This window comes from Antedon bifida, chromosome 4 (genome assembly GCF_963402885.1).
Source record: "Antedon bifida chromosome 4, ecAntBifi1.1, whole genome shotgun sequence".
NCBI lineage: Eukaryota > Metazoa > Echinodermata > Crinoidea > Comatulida > Antedonidae > Antedon > Antedon bifida.
Genome location: NC_136229.1, coordinates 22,487,895 through 22,506,755, shown reverse-complemented (window position 1 = coordinate 22,506,755; position 18,861 = coordinate 22,487,895). Strand labels below are relative to the sequence as shown.

Below are 18,861 nucleotides of genomic sequence, written 5' to 3'. Positions count from 1 at the left end.
TACCTTTTGGAACACATAAAATACATTAATGAAATGTCTCCACTGAACTTTAAAGTGATTTTTATATTACATTATCCGATCAATGCAATTTAACCTTTTTTTTTTATTGCAATGCATGGTACTGTATGTAATATTTTGTAAGGTATATTTCTTAGTGATTTTCTATAAACTATCTGTTTTTATACAAATTTATTATAGTTTAACTAAAACTGTGATTTGTAAACTTTAAAAGTTATAAATTACTGTAAGCTATCATTTAAAAGTTCATAAAGTTCCAAATATTTGTAATTATTTTTTCGACTTTCTAAATACCAACTTGGAATTTGTACTTTTTCTTCTTCAATCATCACTTTATATCCATCTCTTCTACTACATAAACCATGCATGATTATCACACGATTTACGCGTGATTAATTCCAATGCGCCTAGACACGCATAAACTTTCTGATGCTATTAACCACTGCATTGGTGTGAAGATCGCTTTTTAATACAATTTCAATGCATTGGGCACGACTCCCCGGAGACTGGACTCGGCTATCAATGCCATAGAATTTAGGTTAACATGAAGTTTGCAACGGTTCGCCAGATATGAAATTATTATTGTTTATACCATGCTGTGTCAGGTTTTCGCACAGAGTTTATGATTGTAAAATAGTCAGTAAAGAACAGATTTTAAATTAATTGTTCAAGTATTGGCTGTTTTCATAGTATTGTTATAATTCGTGGAAAATTAAAGATTGGAGATTACATTGTTCTCCCAAATTAAAATCAATTGCAGATCAATTAAGCAAGATAAAGATGAATGAGAAGATGTGATCTAATCTAATACAGAAATCACAAATGTATTATACTTTATCAATTGACAAAACAAAAACATTGTGTCTTGTTTAATCCTTTTTTTAACTTGCCAAAAAAATATTATTATTTACCAAAAGAATATTAGTATATTCAATAGTATAATGTATTCGTGTTCAATTACTAAAACATATTTCATAGTCTAAACACCCACTCTTCCATGCTTTCAGTCACGTTATGTCTTTAGATTATAACATGATAGAATTTTTCCATCCATAGAAACATTCGGCTAAGATATAATGCAATATAAAACAGTATAAATATATCACAATTTTTCCATTAAATTTTTTATATTATCTTGATAAATTATAATTGTTTTATCTTATACAATGGTTCTGTAGATGCATTCAGTATTCTTTAAAAAATGTTTTTCTTAACAATATATTTACATGGTTTGAGCGGGTCAGTATGCTAATAATTATCTTGAACTGTGTGACACTGGGGATGTATCGTCCGTGCGAGGACACAACATGCGACTCAACTAGGTGCCTGGTGCTAGCAGGATTCGATCATTTTATATTTGGATTTTTTGCTGTTGAAATGCTGATCAAAATGACTGCGATGGGAATTAAAGGGAAAAATGGATATTTGACGGAATCTTGGAACAAACTTGACTTCTTCATAGTATTAGCAGGGTAAGTCATTTTAATTACTTAAAATATTCTAGTCTGTTATAAACTAACCTGGGTGTATCTTTGCCATGTGATTGGTTGATTGCGTATCACATGCCATTTAATAATTCTACTATTAGAATGGAAAAGTGATATTTAGGCCCTAATTTTGACAATGAACAGTGCTAAAGAATGTTCAGGTTTTTTTTAACATTTTCTGTTGTTTAATATTATTTGTATACTGGTCTCTGTTTTGGTATCAGTAACTGACTATTCAAAACAACCTTCTAGTGTCAGTAACTGACTGGCAAATATATTTTTAACAATAATAAAATGCAAATTAAAAAAACAGATACACATAATATTGTATGTTTATATACAGTGCTCAACATTTATTTATTTTTTTTTATTTTCCCACTTAAATTTGTGTTTTTATTTCAAAATTCAGTTATTACTTGTTTAATTAGTGCAGGCAGCTTTTTAAATGTATATGCAGTGGGGTAATATTTGTTGGATATGATTAAAATTAAAATCAAAATGTAAAAGAGCTAAAGAGATGGCAAGATTTCTTTCATCGATGCTATTTTATTGTTACATTTGGTGTATTGTCTGCAATATGCGTAACACTTTGTTGTTGTACTGATATCATGTAATCAATTTACTTCATCATATGGCTTTCATGAAAAATGAACAAAGAAAAACGGTAATTAAGTCATCACCGACAAGTCCTTACTCATTAGTCCTATCTCATGTTAATGAACAAAGCCTAATTAGTACTTATTTACTAGAAACACCTATTCCAATTTTCAAATGTAAATTTATTTTTCACTTTGAAACCAATCAAGAATCTTGGAAGACTACATACTGGAACTAAAGTCTATGCTAACAGTAGTAAACACATTAGAAAATAATAATAATTATGTCATATTTGGACTGGATTTGTTTTTAAATTGAACAGATTTTTTATATTATTCAACAATATGGCTCTTGCAGCATAACAATATGGGAAGGTCTTAAGAGAAGGCCAATTTTATTATTATACTGTATTAAAACATTATCATCATAGTAAATATAATACTCCTCTACAAAAGACATATTCTGTAAAATAAAAATATTCTTTACAATTAAAAATATAGTTTTTTGAATTTTATGTGTAACTAGAGGGTATTCAAATGTTATGAGCACTATGATTAGTAACTGGCGTAACACATAGGGAAAATTAGGCCCCTGGTTTAGCACTCCTAAGGGGGCCCTCCAATGCTGGGGCGTTATTGTATTGGACTTCTCATGCTCTGGGGCCCATCCCCTAAGTTTAGCCAGTAAGTATTCATAGCCATTACGCCAGTGACTATGTTAATTTATTTTCAACAAATTCAAATTCAGCAGTTCAGCAGCAAAAATAAGAAGTCGGCCAGGTACTGCTAACAAGATATCTTCAAGAGACTATAATACTAACTCTTAAATATGAACTTTGTATCGTTTAATTAAAAAGTTAAAAGATTACATCATTTATTATAAATCTAATTTATATCACAGTATACGATTAAGCCTTTGATACCAAATTTGTTGCATTTTTAAATTGTTATTTCATCAGTAGACTAATACGATGACTATAATAAGGAAGAAAGAAATACAGAAAATCAGACCAACTGTGAAATTACATATTAAACTTAATGCTTGCTCTTTCAGCAATTTAAAGTCGCTCTTGTTTTCTCACATTTGCTTAAATCTAAAAGGTTTGCTTTTAAAACAACTAGTTTATTGAGAAGACTATGCCTAGGGGATGTCCAATACATAAAATCCATATTATACCTCTAATCACTGTTTTTATTTGCTAAGGTGCTGTATATATTTGAATAATTATAGTAATCCACGCGAATAATTACCATTAAGAATTTCTTGTATATATAAACATTTGTCTGAGATCATCTACAGTATAGTCTTTATAAATCTTAATTGTTTATATGCGTTATGACTATAGTGTAATATCTGTGACTTCCCCCCCCCCCCCTGTTCTGATATAATGATAAGAATATGTAATTACCACATTTAATACAAACCTGTTAATGTCGGTAGTCTTTCACACACCCGGTGCAATGATATCAAAATAAAGTGATAGTTCCTGCAGGTGATACTTTACATATTTCATCACCTGAAGAATGATGATAAAATATTCGGAGCCTTCAAAAACATCTGAGACTGATACCTCAAGAGGGATCTTTGATTCCAATGAGTTCAGGCAGCTAATTTTCACTTGCTACCACCAAATTCTTTGACTAATTAAAGATTATTTAACAAATAAAACACCTGGAATCGGTCTCTTTGTTCACACTGAAACAAGCATGAGAAAGTATGGCAGCAGTCTCAAAGTGCATTTGTATCTCATCATAAAACAGCAAATTGCTTGTAAAAATATAGATTGTCAGCACTTATTAAAAAGGTCATACTATAAAATTCAATATTGGTTGATTTAAAATTAACAATGGATTTTTGTTGTTGCATACAGGTACGATAATCACAAATAATAATAATATTTTGGCTAATTTAGATTTATATTAAATTTATTATCGTATGTTTGGTAGAAAGATTCAATGAAATCCTATCGACTTGGAAGAACTACAGAACTAACAATTTATGGTACACTATAACATTAAAACAAACATTAATATCTGGAAACCCGTCACACGTTTATATAACAAATTATGTATTATAACAAGTAATGCTCTTTAAAAAAAGTCTTTTTTTATCTTACATTCGGATTAATTCAACAAAATTATTGTTCTTCATTTCTCAAAGAATAACCATGTATTGCAAAATCTTTCTCAATTTATTTATGTAAATTACATGGGGATCGTGATCACGAACAGCGCCAACAATGTGTTTATATGAGAAATATTTATGATTTCTATGAACGTCGATAACGATGGTTCTTGATGTTATCAAATATATAAATGTCATTTCGGAATACTGAATGTTCGTATTTTTAGATTGCATTTCATGCACTTATGATTGCCTGTGCACCTTCAGGCAGGCAATCTCATTTTAAAGTTGATGCCTTTAGTAATTATTCAACAAGCTTCTCCAAAATGGTTCTCATCTCATCAAACTAACTGTTGCCATAGTGATAATGCTTAGACTCCTTGATAATAAGTGAAGAATAAAATACCGTATTATAATAATCATATGACTTCACGAATCTTGTTCTTTTAATAAAAATAACACATAGAAGATTTTGTATAACTCGATTTAATATTTTTTATTATCTGGATTGTTATTCCTGTATTTATATATCATTTATTCTTTCTTCAATTTCCTTTTTGTTGATTGCTTATAATAGGATTTATTTTTTCCTAACTAGGTATAAAATGCTTAACACCAAAATTTGACTTATAATTAATATTAATGGCAAAGAATCGCTATCCATTCCAACAAAATAATCATTAATATTATCATGATCTATGTTGACCTTTTATCATCATCAGTTTCCTCCTCAATGTTGCCGTCATCGTCATCATATCATCATCAGTTTCCTCCTCAATGTTGCCGTCATCATCATCATCATATCATCATCATCATTTTCATCATCATCAGTTTCCTCCTCAATGTTGCCGTCATCATCATCATCATGATCGTCATCAGTTTCCTCCACAATGTTGCCGTCATCATCATCAGTTTTCTCTACAATGTTGTCATGATCATCGTCATCATCATTATCAGTTTCCTTCTCAATGTTGTCATCATCATCTGTTTCCTCCACATTCCTGTCATTGCAGTGGTGTAACGCAGAGACCTGATGCCCCTGGCTTAGGAACCCCAAGTGGCCCTCCAACGCTGGAGGCCTCGGGTGGTTTTAGCCTTTTTCGACATATTTTAATGCCTGTGTTTTCCTCAGGGGCCCACATAAGATCTGGGGCTCAGTCAGTGAGCGCTCATAGCAGTAATACGACAATGCGTCATTGTCATTGCTATCTGCCATCATCATGAAAATCATAATTTCATTTTTCATCATCAATCAATGTCATTGCCATTATTAATGCCGTTGTCAGCAGTATCATTGTTCCTTTCATTGTCCGGTGCCATCATCAGTACTGTTGCCGTCATGTTCACTTCAATACTATTGATGTCATTACAGTTATTACATCACAATGTGAATTTTTATCGATTTCATTATGTAAATCACATTCACATTTTTGTGGCTGACGGATAATTCATCACAGTTCTCTATAAAAATATATTCATTGGTGACCTTAACATGACTTTCTATTCTATTTCATACAGTTAAAAAAAAATCTTAATAAATCAATCTATCATCTTTTGCAAATTTTTTTTTTCTCTTTCTTTCTCTGGGTCAAAGGTTAACCGAGTATATAATGCAGTAAGGATTTTTGCAGTATATTTCCAAAATAGATGCTTGTTAGAAAGAATGTATCATTATATATTGATCACCTTTGACCCCTCATCAGCCATTATCAGAAACACTCTACTGACAATGCATGTTTACCACAGCACATTTAGACATAATTAGGCTAGAATCAATGAGAATCCATCAAGTTCATTAGAAAATAGATACATCAACAGTGATGCTGGAAGAACACTTAACAGTAGAATAATATTAAGGGTACACATTAGGGGTGAAATGAGTGAGGAGAAATGTTAACACTATAGCTCCTATTAAGGGGACACTCCTATTAAGGGGACACTCCCATTAGGTGGACTCTCCTGTACTTTACATCTCCCATTAAGTGGACTTTCCTTTTAAGGGGATACTCCTATTAAGGGGACACTCCTATTAAGGGGACACTCCTATTAAGGTGACACTCCTATTAAGGGGACACTCCTATTAAGGGGACTCTCCTATTAAGGGGACTTTCCCATTAAGTGGACTCTCCTTTTAAGGGAACTTTCCTTTTAAGGGGACACTCCTATTAGGTGGACTCTCCTATTAAGTGGACTCTCCTTTTAAGGGGACACTCCTATTACAGGGACACTCCTATTATGGGGACACTCCTATTACGCAGTCACTCCTATTATGGAGTCACCCTATTAAGGGGTCACTCCTATTAAGGGGACACTCCTATTAAGAGGACACTTTGTTGCTATCCTCTAAATAAGAGTTGTGCTATATTTATACCACTAAATATACCACTTGTTAAAATATTGGCAATCATTTTAAGAGTTTACAGTAAAAATCAAAATTATCGATATATAATGCTAAAACTTCAGTGTAATTCTATTTGAGTATTATGTGTGTGTTCAAGATGCAACTCATAGCCATATCATGTTATATAACATTTACAGGAAAATTACTGCGGTAACTGTGTTATAATGCAGTAACTGTGTTATAAGATACATGTTTCTTTATTTATTCATGATGGACATTCTGTAGGCCTTCTGTATTTGCATTCATCGTTTGCATTTTTAGTTAGAATTTAATCAAGTATTCTACACCATATCACATGTACACTATAGATTCTTCTTACTTAATAATCTTATTAATGACATAACTTTGATAATTTTCTTTAACGATTTTGCATTAATTGTGTTCAATGTCATTCTAACATACTCAGAATATATTAACATTTAAAACTCGCATTGAATTTCAGTTATATACTTTACTTTAAGTTCTGAAGTTTATTGCAGAAAAACATTTTTTTTTAAATTTTTTACTTTATTGCTTAATTTTTATGATTTTTATTTTGAAGTTAATAACTAACAAAGCATGCAACATATGTGTGTATAGTTTGTACTTGCACTTTTATAACTATTTTAAAAAAAATCCTATTTCAAGAATGAAGTCCATTCTTTTTTGGAAATTTGGAAGGGTGTTTTTAAACGAAAGAATAATTATATAATTAAGAAAATTTATTATGTAATTATTAATATTTTTTTAAAGTCATGTTAAAGTCACCAACAGCAGGTTAAAGATTAAGACATGAATGTTTATCCATCATTTTCATAAATATACTTATTTATATAATTATTTGTATTTTATATAAAGTATCCATGTAATTGTGTTACCACCAGGTACCATTTTGTGTACTATATTCTTACTTCTGCAGTTGCTGTTCCCAAGAAAAGTGACTTCATTGCTGAAATGTCAATTTAGTTTATTAATATTTAGGGACCATGTCAATATCTCTCTACTGCAGTTACTGCAGTAACTACTTGTTTTTACTGTTTAACCTATGCAATTATTTAGGAAGTTTTTTTTGTGTGATCATACATACTGTTTATTAGAGCCAATGCCTCAATAACTTCTAATTGTCAAAAAAAAACACCATAAAGTTACTGCAGTGACTTCAATAGAATATTATAAATCTTGAATTGAGTTTTGTGTATGTATCTGATATGCTAATATTCTAGTTATAAACTATTGAGTCATCCAAATTATTTAATCAACTTTTGTATAAAATAATATTATTTTGTTTAAAAGTTAATCAATTTATAAATGTCTTATTCTCTTTTAGGACGCTTGAATATTCATTAGATTTAGATGGTGTGAATTTATCGGCGATACGTACAATTCGAGTGCTTCGTCCTCTACGTGCAATTAATAGGGTTCCAAGTAAGTTTTGATTTGTTTTTCTACTTGGGTTTTGGGTCTACAATGCCTTGTCTACAATTCTTTGTAGTTTATATGTATTTTTTTATTGTAATATTTATGCTAGCTTGGAGACTGCTCAGTGTGTGGTATATTTCAACAAATGTTAATCCATTCCTTTTCTTATACTTCTTCATATAGGTTTACGTATTCTTGTAATGTTGTTGCTTGACACATTACCAATGTTGGGGAATGTTCTTCTTTTGTGTTTCTTTGTTTTCTTCATCTTTGGTATCATTGGCGTTCAACTATGGAATGGATTGCTTCGAAATAGGTGTTTCTTAGATCTTCCGACGAACTTAACAACATTTGAGTAAGTACAACGTTTTAATGACTTTATTTGAGCGATAATTAGAGCGTGGGATACAATTAAGCCTTTAGGAAGTTGTGTTGTATTTGAAAATAAACTATTAAGAAATGAGATTACATTTGAGCAAAACTAAGGAGTGGGATTATATTTGACAATAAACTAAGAGTTAGGATTATATTCAAGGCTTATCCTTTGTTAAATACAGTCAATGAAAATAGAATTTATTTATTTTTAATGATCACAGTAACTAGTTATTTAATGCACATAATTAGTTATCCGCTTGGTATACCAAGCGGATAACTCCTTGTAATTGTATGAGATCAATATTTTTTTTCTGTATTATTCTTCTTTCCTTCCTTCCTTTTTGTGAGTCGTGTTCCTCTAAAATGTGTAAACATAACATTTCATAACTTTGACAACATATGGGCATTTACGTGAAGTTGTGCACCTCCTATTTTTGAATGACGTCATAGTTGCGCAACGTGACTTATGCGCAATTTTATGAATTTCAATGATTGATCATAGATTAAAAACCAAAAGTCATTTAGTATTGACACTTTGACAAAATTTAAGTCATATCAGGGGCAAACTTTCTACGGATTAAAAATGGCATGTTTGACAAGAAGTTACGCGCGCACGCGCATTTAAAATTTCAAAATGCGCAAAATTAATTTCTAATCAACTTTTTACGCGTTTCTTGTCATTTTGAGCATGTCAAAAATTCCCACGGGCGCGCAATTTTTTATGCGCGCGGTGCGCACATAGCGTTAAAAACATATTTTTTTCTCTTGAATTATATTTTTCAAGCCTTTCCCAGTGATTTTGAAAACAATTTAGACCTTTTCCAGTTTAAATAACGCCATACGAACACGTTGAATTAGACAATTCGTGCGCGTTTTTTATGAAAAAGCTTAAAAAATCGTCAAAATTATGTCTTTTTTTAAACAGTCATAGTTTCTAAAGTAAACCGTTAACCGTTTATTTTTATTACAAAATCTAGAAGTTGATGAGTTGTAGATATCGGATCATGCATCAATAAGGCTAAAAAAACATTGTGACGTCATCGTATGGCCACACGAATGTAAAATATAGGATTTTTGTCTCTTTCGTTATTGCTCATCACATTCAATGGAGCGCATCGCGCTTATCTGTATTCCTTTTTCTCCTACATTTATATATTGTGTAGGTCAATCAACTTTCTTTAGCATGAGATAAAAATATTTTAATTTTTATGACGTCATCATGCCTAAAAATTTTAATTACGTGGGTCATTAATTTCATCTTTACAGTAAATTTTAATCTGTAATAGCTCGTAAGAATAAAATGTGATAATCACGATTAAAACGTTTTCTGGAAGCTATTGGATTGTAGATACGAATTCATGTAAACATTTTGCCAATCGGACGTTGTGACGTCATCATATGGCCAGTTGAATAAAAAAAGTCGTATTTTCATATTTTGCGTAATAGTTCATCACATTTAAAAGGGTGCGCATCTATATTTTACGTATTCAAATTTCTTCTACACGTTAATATGTTGTTCCTGAGATAATTTCCTTCTGAAATTGCTATCTAAGTGTTTCATTTTGATACCGTCGCCATGTTAAAAATTGGAATAAATGGCGGGTCCCGTAATTTCACCTATTCTACACTGTATGTAATATGTATACAGCTTATACTGTTTGCATGTATATACTATATGACACAAAATTCAGCACTAACAGCATGTCATATTCTTCAGTTCTTGTCATAATGCCATAATCTTTATCTGTGTGCAATATTTCAACGTATGACGTGCACGTGGCGTTTGTCGTGGTGCGGATAACTAACTCGTCAAAGTGACGAGTTTCATGTCTAGTTTATTATTATTATTATAATTTATTCAGGCAAAAGATACATTTTACAAAATATAATACAAATCAACAAATTAAACAAACACGACACAAGAAGAAAACATAAAATCATAGTCACTAGCTGCCAGTAATGCACAAAGGCAGTCTAAGCCACTGTCACCAATTAGGTGTGTACCTCCAACCAGTGACTACCGTACTGACGCGGGTATAACATGAAATCACGTCAAGTTTGCGGGGTGGGCTTATACCCGAGATAGTCAAAAACAGCACATGGACATTCCTCCTCACGACGTTGCCTAATACACGAGGTGTAGAGTGACGGAAAATTAAGCTTATAGTTCGTGTAATTTATCGTAGAATATCTTATTTTAAACATCAATTGAACAAGAATTTATCGAGCAGAAAAGCAAGTATACAATGTTCGTTAAATAGAAATGTACCAAAGAAATTTAATAAGCTTGTTTATGGCAGCCGATACCAAATAGGGGTTTTCCGTTTTGGAGACTTGTGAATCGAGCGTCGTGTGTGAAGCGATCTTCGACCGGGATGAAGTGTAAACAAAACAGGACCGCTAGACCTCATATGGCCTAGCGTATATTACCCTGGCGTATATTATTAGCCTAGCTTAGTTATGATCAAAGGTGTATGGACGTCGCCAAATGCAAAATAATGTATTACACACACTGTAGATCTTTGAAATAATGGGTGGGCTTATACCTGAGTGACTCATTTTTCATGAAAATTAGTCAAAAGTCGGGGGGTGGGCTTAAACACGAGTATGGGCTTATACCCGCGTCAGTACGGTAATTATAATTAATTATAGTTTATGAAAATTGACAAGATAACAGGTATCATGAGACATTTCATTTCTGGAAATGAAGTAGTTTAACAATTTCATAATGAATGAATGATAAATGTTATGTTGTAAAAGACAGTACATTAATGTAGTATCGTTCTATTTAATGCATATTTCATAGTATGCTGTATGCTGTAAATTATGTAAGCTATGTGGATTTAGATGAAGGAAGATATGTGTTTAATATTTAGCAAACAAGATAAAATTGTTTTTTTCAAAAAGGGAAGGCTGATGTTCATGTTTGCTTAATTAATATGGGAAGTTATGTAAAACAAATGTACGGACACACTGGGTCACATACTCATTAAATAAACCTGTCAAAATTTAAAATATAAACATTTAAAGCATAAATTTTCAAGATAGTACCATTTATTTTTGATTGAAATCGTAAGGGTGGCAACATTTTAATGACTTTCTAAAGAGCAATTTGTAAGCTGCGGATGTTTCACGTTAATTAGAACTTGTTAATTTATTGATGAGATTACTACTGAGATTTTCGATGTAGTACCGGAAAAAAAGGCGGTAATCCATAAATAAAAAATGAATAATTTATGTGAAACATTTCACTTGTGTGACTTCATTTCAATTACGTTGATTTGCTGATAAATAAAGCAAGATTGTGTTTTGCCTTGCGTGCGAACAATTAATAAGCCAATCAACACATCCATCGTTATTGATAAATCAATAAAACAAGTTTGATTCGCATGTCAACTACCTCAGTCATGTGGGATAATTAGTTTTAGTTGAGGGCATAAGCAAAAATTCAAGTATGATGCTCAGTTGACATTGTGGGTTCTCCGAGTGTAAGGGCCCGTCCACCTACGTGTTATGCAAAATTGTAGATCAACCTACTACTTTTCTTCCCTAAGTTATAAATAATTTACATGACATGTGGGAGTTTATTATATCTAATAATATGTTTTTTAATATCCCAAACTTTAGGCCATAGTGTCGTATATTTTAATATTTAATATATTCTTCAGTCATTTCCTGACAGCAAATTCCATTAAAACATGCAAGAGGTGTATGTAGAAATAATTGTTTGTACAGAGGCCCTTAAAAAATCGAGAATTTTTTCAAGTATTTATGTTGAGGCAGCTTTTGTATACTTCATAGTACAAATATATATAAATAGAATACAGGCAATATAGAATATTAAGCATTAGTAATGACCATTCTTATAATGAATACACTTAAAACGAAAACCTCTATTTATGGGACATCCCTATTAAAGGGACACTTCCCTATGAAACAAATGGGGGGGCAATATGTTTCAAAGTCCTGTATACACTATCAAACTTTATGTGACAAAAACATGTGATGTGCCCATATATGGACATGATGATGTCATATCACTACCGTATTTGAGAATATCACTACCATATTTAGGCACATCAACTAGTTTGATAGTGTAGACAGAGCTTAACATTATACAACCAACCCCTAATCAGGGGACACTTTTTGTGTGTATTAAAACATGATTAATTTATAACATAACAGATAATGTCAGATTAAAGGTTTAAGAACAAAGTTATTTTTAGTTTTCAAAACATGTATCACATTCCTAATTGAATCTCAAATGTAAACCCTTTAGCTGTTACATCATTGAACCCTTTTAACAATTTACGATAAAACTAGCAATATTTTTTTTCAATAAACGTAAAATAATTCTGTAGAAATAAGGTCTAAACAGATCGCATCGAGTTGCACAGCAGTTATTGATTTCACTTAATATTTATACTTTGTCTCGTGTTCAGTGATCTACGTAAATACGCAGTAAATCACATAATTGACCATGCTCTAAAAAAAGGGATTGAAAGTAGATGTTGCCTATGGTAGTTGAATTGATTGACTTACGAACATTCTGATTGGCTGCGTTACACACCTCATGACATTTAATGCACTATTAGCACACATTAGCATTGTCGTCAACACTGTGAAATATATAATCATATTTAATACATTATTATTGAGATGCAGTCAGTCAGCATAAACAGAGCGTTTGTGCGCATACTGGTAGTAGACTGATTATACTATGTCTTGATATCTCTAGTTAGGATAGGTTTCAATCAGAAGCAACAATTTGAAATTGTCACCCAGATGAGACAAGATCACCTAACTGTTATTCAATAAGTACATTATAGACCATTTAACAATTACTCTAACTGCAGTTACTGCAGTAACTACATTTTGTTTACTCTTCTTTTGTAGTTATTTTGTAAACCTAGTTTATGCCATTATTTACCTGTTTTAAAGATAATCATACACTGTTTTTATCGCAGTGACTGCCTCATATAAACTTCTACATTTAAACAAACTAAAGTCATACATTATTGCAGAAATTGTAGAATCCCCTATGAACCTGTAAAGTTTGCAATTTTGAGGAGGGGATATAACTGCACATCATTCTTGGCATGTGTAAAATACACTCTAACATTCACTGTGAGCTTTGCATTTTTTTTTGTCATCCCTTTTCATTTGTCTTGTTTTCTTATATTTCAATTACGCAATTAGATCAAAGAAATAAATGAAAATGCTATTGTCATAATTATTATTAATATTAGATAAATATGTTTAAATGTCAATTGATTATACAGAATATCAAAGTAAATAAAAACAAATCCACATTAATGTCTTGAGCAAATGTGCTTATCAAAAGGTCCTTCATTTCTCAATTCAATAAGCACATAATGTTGATGACGTCAATGCTACCTTATGTCTGCATTAAGATGTTGTCTTTAATATCAGATTGATTCCTAATTGTTAAATCTGAAGTTAAAAATAACTTTTTATCGATTTTATTCACTGCTCTCAAGGTACCTCAAGTATTCTTGTACAAAATAGTAACTTAACACAATTAAAACAAGGACTTATAACATTTACAACATATTCAAAGAGGAAACACATTAATATAGTGTTTTGTATGCACAAGCCTTGACGTGGCATTTTGCAATTCATAATAAAACATATCAAGAATATGTAATTTACCATAAATAAATATAGACAATGTATTATTCATATTCACAGAAATTTGACCGATTTTTATCGACCTGATGACGTGTACGAGGACTTTGTGTGCAGCCTTGAAGGAGACAAGGGGATGCTGCAGTGCACTGATGATATCAAGCCGTCCTATCCAGTAGATGAGACTATTTGCAATAACACCATGTTCATAGGCAATGGGTCTGATGATGGACAATGCACAAACTGGAACCAATATTATACTGTTTGTAAAACTAGTTCGTTCAACCCATTTCTAGGTTCAATTTCATTTGATAACATCTTATACGCATGGGTAGCAATCTTTCAGGTTAGTTACATTTATTAATTTAATTTGCCTTCATAATTATTTCAATATATCTCCAATTCAATGGCCAGCTTTGTTTATTATAAATTATAAATAATAATTAAAGATATATAGCTCGACGTTATGCATTTTGCAGACCCTTTATCAAAAATGTTCTCCAATGGCCCACACAGACCCTATATTTTCACCAGTAATATAAACCAAATATATTTTTACAGGCCTTTGAACTTGTATCAGGCCATTTACTTCTTCAATATTATATTGACTTTAAAATCTGTACATGACTATATAGTTGCAGGAAAGGCTGGGGGAGGAGGGTACATAATTTGGCAAAAATAAGAGGAATAAGATTATAAATATTATATTATTTGTTATATATTCCAAGGGGATAGGGGCAAAATTGATAACTATTTTGTTCTGTATATGTTTTGGCAAGTTTCAAGTTTATTACAGGTGCATGCAATGCCGGTATATTGCATAATAATGGAATGATAGCCACTATTATAATTTAATTGCAATTATCAACTTCAATACGTAGAAATTTAGAAAGGAAATTAAGTACATAGCATGTTTTAAGTAGACTGTTTGTCTACTGGTAGTGGCATGTTCAAAGGTGTTCACACCGCTTCTTAAATGTTATTTCCACTCTAGTAAAATAGAAACCAAATTGTTCTTCATGGATTGAGACATCAAAAAACGAAGTCAATTATTGCCTTTACAAGAGATACATTTGTGTCTTTTAAGAAGCAGCACTCCAATTTAAACTTAATCATCACTTGAGTTCTCACTTGTTTATTTAAACCAAATACTTACTATTATTCATGTGATGCCTTTTACATATGTATGTATATAAAGCCAAATGCTGAAAAAAATTACAATGCAGTGTGTATTGATGGCTGGATCTCAAATAAAATAATTAGAAATCTACATCAAAACGATGACGTAAAACAGCCAGAAAGAACATGGCAAGCTTTTGTCAAATACTGCTTTCTTGATCAGATACGGTTCAAATTTGATTGGATAACAACTATTTAATACTCTTGTCCTGGTACATATATATATACATTGTAAAATTGATAAACTAAATAATGTATTTTATCACTTATTATTTTATACTTGCTTATTTCACTGGTGCTTGCAATGAATGATTTCAATATGAATTGATGTTCACATTATAATTTGCCCCCATCAATAATGTTGATGATAAACCTTGATGCTTGCCATATTTTATTAAAACCTCACTATTTTGTTTCTATTCCCACCTATGATTTTGGTGCTTGACTCAGTAGCTTATTCAGAGTAGAAAGTGAAAACAATTAATAAGATATTATACGGAAGAATATAAATGAAGTTCATGTCGAGTGCCTTGCTTACCTGGATAAACCGACAGTAACCCATGGTCTTCCAAGGAAGGGCTAGGATTCAAATAACTTCAAGTTCCTAGAGCACCCCTACCATAACAGTCTATTCTGTCACCCACACCCTCACATTGGCATCAGGGGTGGATCCAGCATTATAGATTATGGGTGCAAAATATTTCATAAATGATAAAATCGGGTTGCAGAAAAATAAAAATAGTCATTATTTTATTTTAAAAAGACATCGCTGTTAAATTTTAGGGGGTGGGGCTAAATCGCGCCTGGGCATCCCTATGTACAAACATCATCATTTTCAAAACATGAGAACGGTATTCCAGCTAAGCAGCACTTGTAGTCTATCCAACACCACTATTGGTTCAAGTGTATTTTATCTCTGAATGAGCTACTAATGATTATTTTGATTACCTTGGATGATCCAATATTAATCCCCCTTTTCATTGGATAATCCTGTTTTCCTATACCTACCTGGATGATCAAACACTGTTAATCCCCTGTTTTATAAACAGTTAGTCAACCCATGAGTTTGCTTACTGCTTGTAATTTAGATCATCAGCCTTGAGGGCTGGGTCGATATACAGTACCAACTGCAAGACAGTCACTCAAAATGGGATTGGATCTATTTCGTTTTTCTGATTGTAGTAAGTAATAAGTCGCACGTGACAATTCCTGGTTTGTATCATGCATTACCATATTCATGCATATTAACTCCCAGCTAACTTTTTTCAAATGGTATTTTTCTGGTTGCACTATTTGTTTCAATATTCTAAACAGATTTTTCTCATTCAAATTTCCAGTAATGAATGCTTGATACAGTTTTTAAGAAAACATAGCCTCTTGAGGTTTTGTTGGCCAAAATTTGTGCTTAACATTATTTATGGTAATGTTATAGTCTATTAAAAATAACTGTATGAGGCTATAAATGTATACCCAATATAATTTAACAATTTTGTGGAACTGATTTAAAAAAAAAATTGACAATAAAATAGTTAATTTGTAAATTCGGTGAAAAAAATCTGTTTGGAATATCTATCCTGCTAGAATCATTGTATGCACCGCACACATTTCATTCCTCCACCACAATGTAGTCCATTGATTTAGAGGGCTCACTTCATCGCTGTTTCTATCTGACAGGTTATAACCCTGGAAGGTTGGAGTGAACTAATGTATTATGTTCAGGATGTCCATAGCTTTTGGAACTGGACATACTTTGTTGTTCTTATTGTAGTAAGTATTTCAAAGCTTACGCTATACGGAATACTATGATGCATTAGAGCATAACACCTGCACATGCTTACAGACATAGGCATTAAAGTCGGTACATGTTGTGAGCATGTGCAGATGTATTATACGCTCTATTGCTTTGTAGTCTAATGGCCAACTCAGACAGCATCATACTGTGAGGACCGACGAAACGTCTTGACTCGTCGGTGCTGTCTGAGTTGAATCCCGAGAGGCGAGTCGTCTTGAGATATCGTTGTGCGTAGTTTCAGTTAAATTTTCTCTCGACAAGATGGCTCGTCGGTCCTCATCATACGACGCTGTCTGAGTTGGCCTTAAGTTTACTGTGTTCAACCACACAGTGAATCAAACCCTAATTGCCAAACCCATGTTCACTCATAAACCTAAGGGATAATTAATACCTTAATTTTAACAAAAACTTGCTTTGTGATTCTATGCTTATTATGCTATTTGGAAAAAAAGTTAAGTTTTTGTGCATAGGATGATGTATGGTAAGTATAATTCAGTTTTCAGTTGCATATCCAGGGGTTACTGAGGGTGGTCCAGATATAACATTTGTACTGACTTGATAATGCTGAATGGTCAATAAATACGTGAATAATATTTATTAGTTCTCCTTTAAAATGGAGGAACTTGCTTATAACGAGAGGTTCAACTCATACAGAAAGTTAAAGACAAAATTAAATGCTGTAGTTTATGTTGGATACAATAATGTACATCAAATGGTAATAACTGCTTATTTGCTGGTTGTAAAATTATAATTGTTACTGTATTAACATTATTACAAATGCTAATATGGTAATTGGGTTAAGTTGGTCTGAAACCAGAATGTTAAAACCAAATCTTTTATTTGGCAGGGATCCAGCATTAGAGGGGCTAAATATTCTTAAATGATAAAAACGATCCATCAGGTTGCAGACAAATAAAAATAGTCATTATTTTATTTTAAAAAGACATGGCTGTTGCCTGTTTAGCCACCGTGCCTGTTAATTCCTGGACCCATTCTAGCTATTCCCATCCTAAGTTCCTGGATATGCAACAGGTTTTCATACATTATATGTAACATTTCTATGTATAATTATCATTCATTGTTCAATATTGAACATTTTAGATTTATGTACATTAAACAGCACTGTTTATGAATTTGCTAAAATAATGCACACATTAATTTGTTATTTGCATAATATTTTCTTAAAATACTTTGTATTCATGTTCAAATATATTAATAATGTAGCTTATATATGGCAGGATATCATCTAATAATATATTAATTATATATAAATATATATTAAATCATGTATATTTTCTCATTTTATAATATTGCCATTCTCATACTGTAAATATTATGTAATAATAATGTATCTCTTATTCAATTATTTAAACTACTTTCAGACAGACTTAAAATAAAAATAAATACACATTCATGGTTTGATATAAACATTTAGAAATGTAAACTACAAAATAATTGATTGAATTGTGTGAATATAAATTAAGGCAATGCAATATTAAATAATGCAACATTAATACAAATAATATCAATAATAAGCTTAATTTATTACTGAAACTTAACTCTACTATAACATGTTTTTCACAGTAAAGACCTTACTCAAAAGAAAACAAATACCTATAAAAATATGTTATTGTCATAGAATATAAAACAAACTTTAACTAAGGTTTTTAATGAAAAATATAAGACATTTACATTGCAATTGAAATAGAATAAAATAGTATAGTGTATTATAATATTACTACCATTTGAATTACAGTACCTGTATAATGAATGCATTTAAACTTTGTATTGTACAATAAGTATTCTACGATTTTGCAATTAGCAGTTAAATATAAATGTGT

General features: G+C 31.5%; 1 protein-coding gene across 1 annotated transcript in view; it reads left to right on the top strand.

The window, feature by feature from the left end:
• The first annotated feature begins 1,197 nt into the window (after positions 1-1,197).
• Positions 1,198-18,861, top strand: part of LOC144840776 (voltage-dependent T-type calcium channel subunit alpha-1G-like) — a 51,221-nt gene continuing 33,557 nt past the window's right edge. The window contains exons 1-5 of the mRNA XM_078696794.1: positions 1,198-1,490; positions 7,934-8,031; positions 8,209-8,380; positions 14,113-14,395; positions 16,317-16,409. Coding sequence (XP_078552920.1) covers positions 1,264-1,490; positions 7,934-8,031; positions 8,209-8,380; positions 14,113-14,395; positions 16,317-16,409 — 873 coding nt within the window. The 5' untranslated portion in view covers positions 1,198-1,263. The remainder of the gene's footprint in view (positions 1,491-7,933; positions 8,032-8,208; positions 8,381-14,112; positions 14,396-16,316; positions 16,410-18,861) is intronic.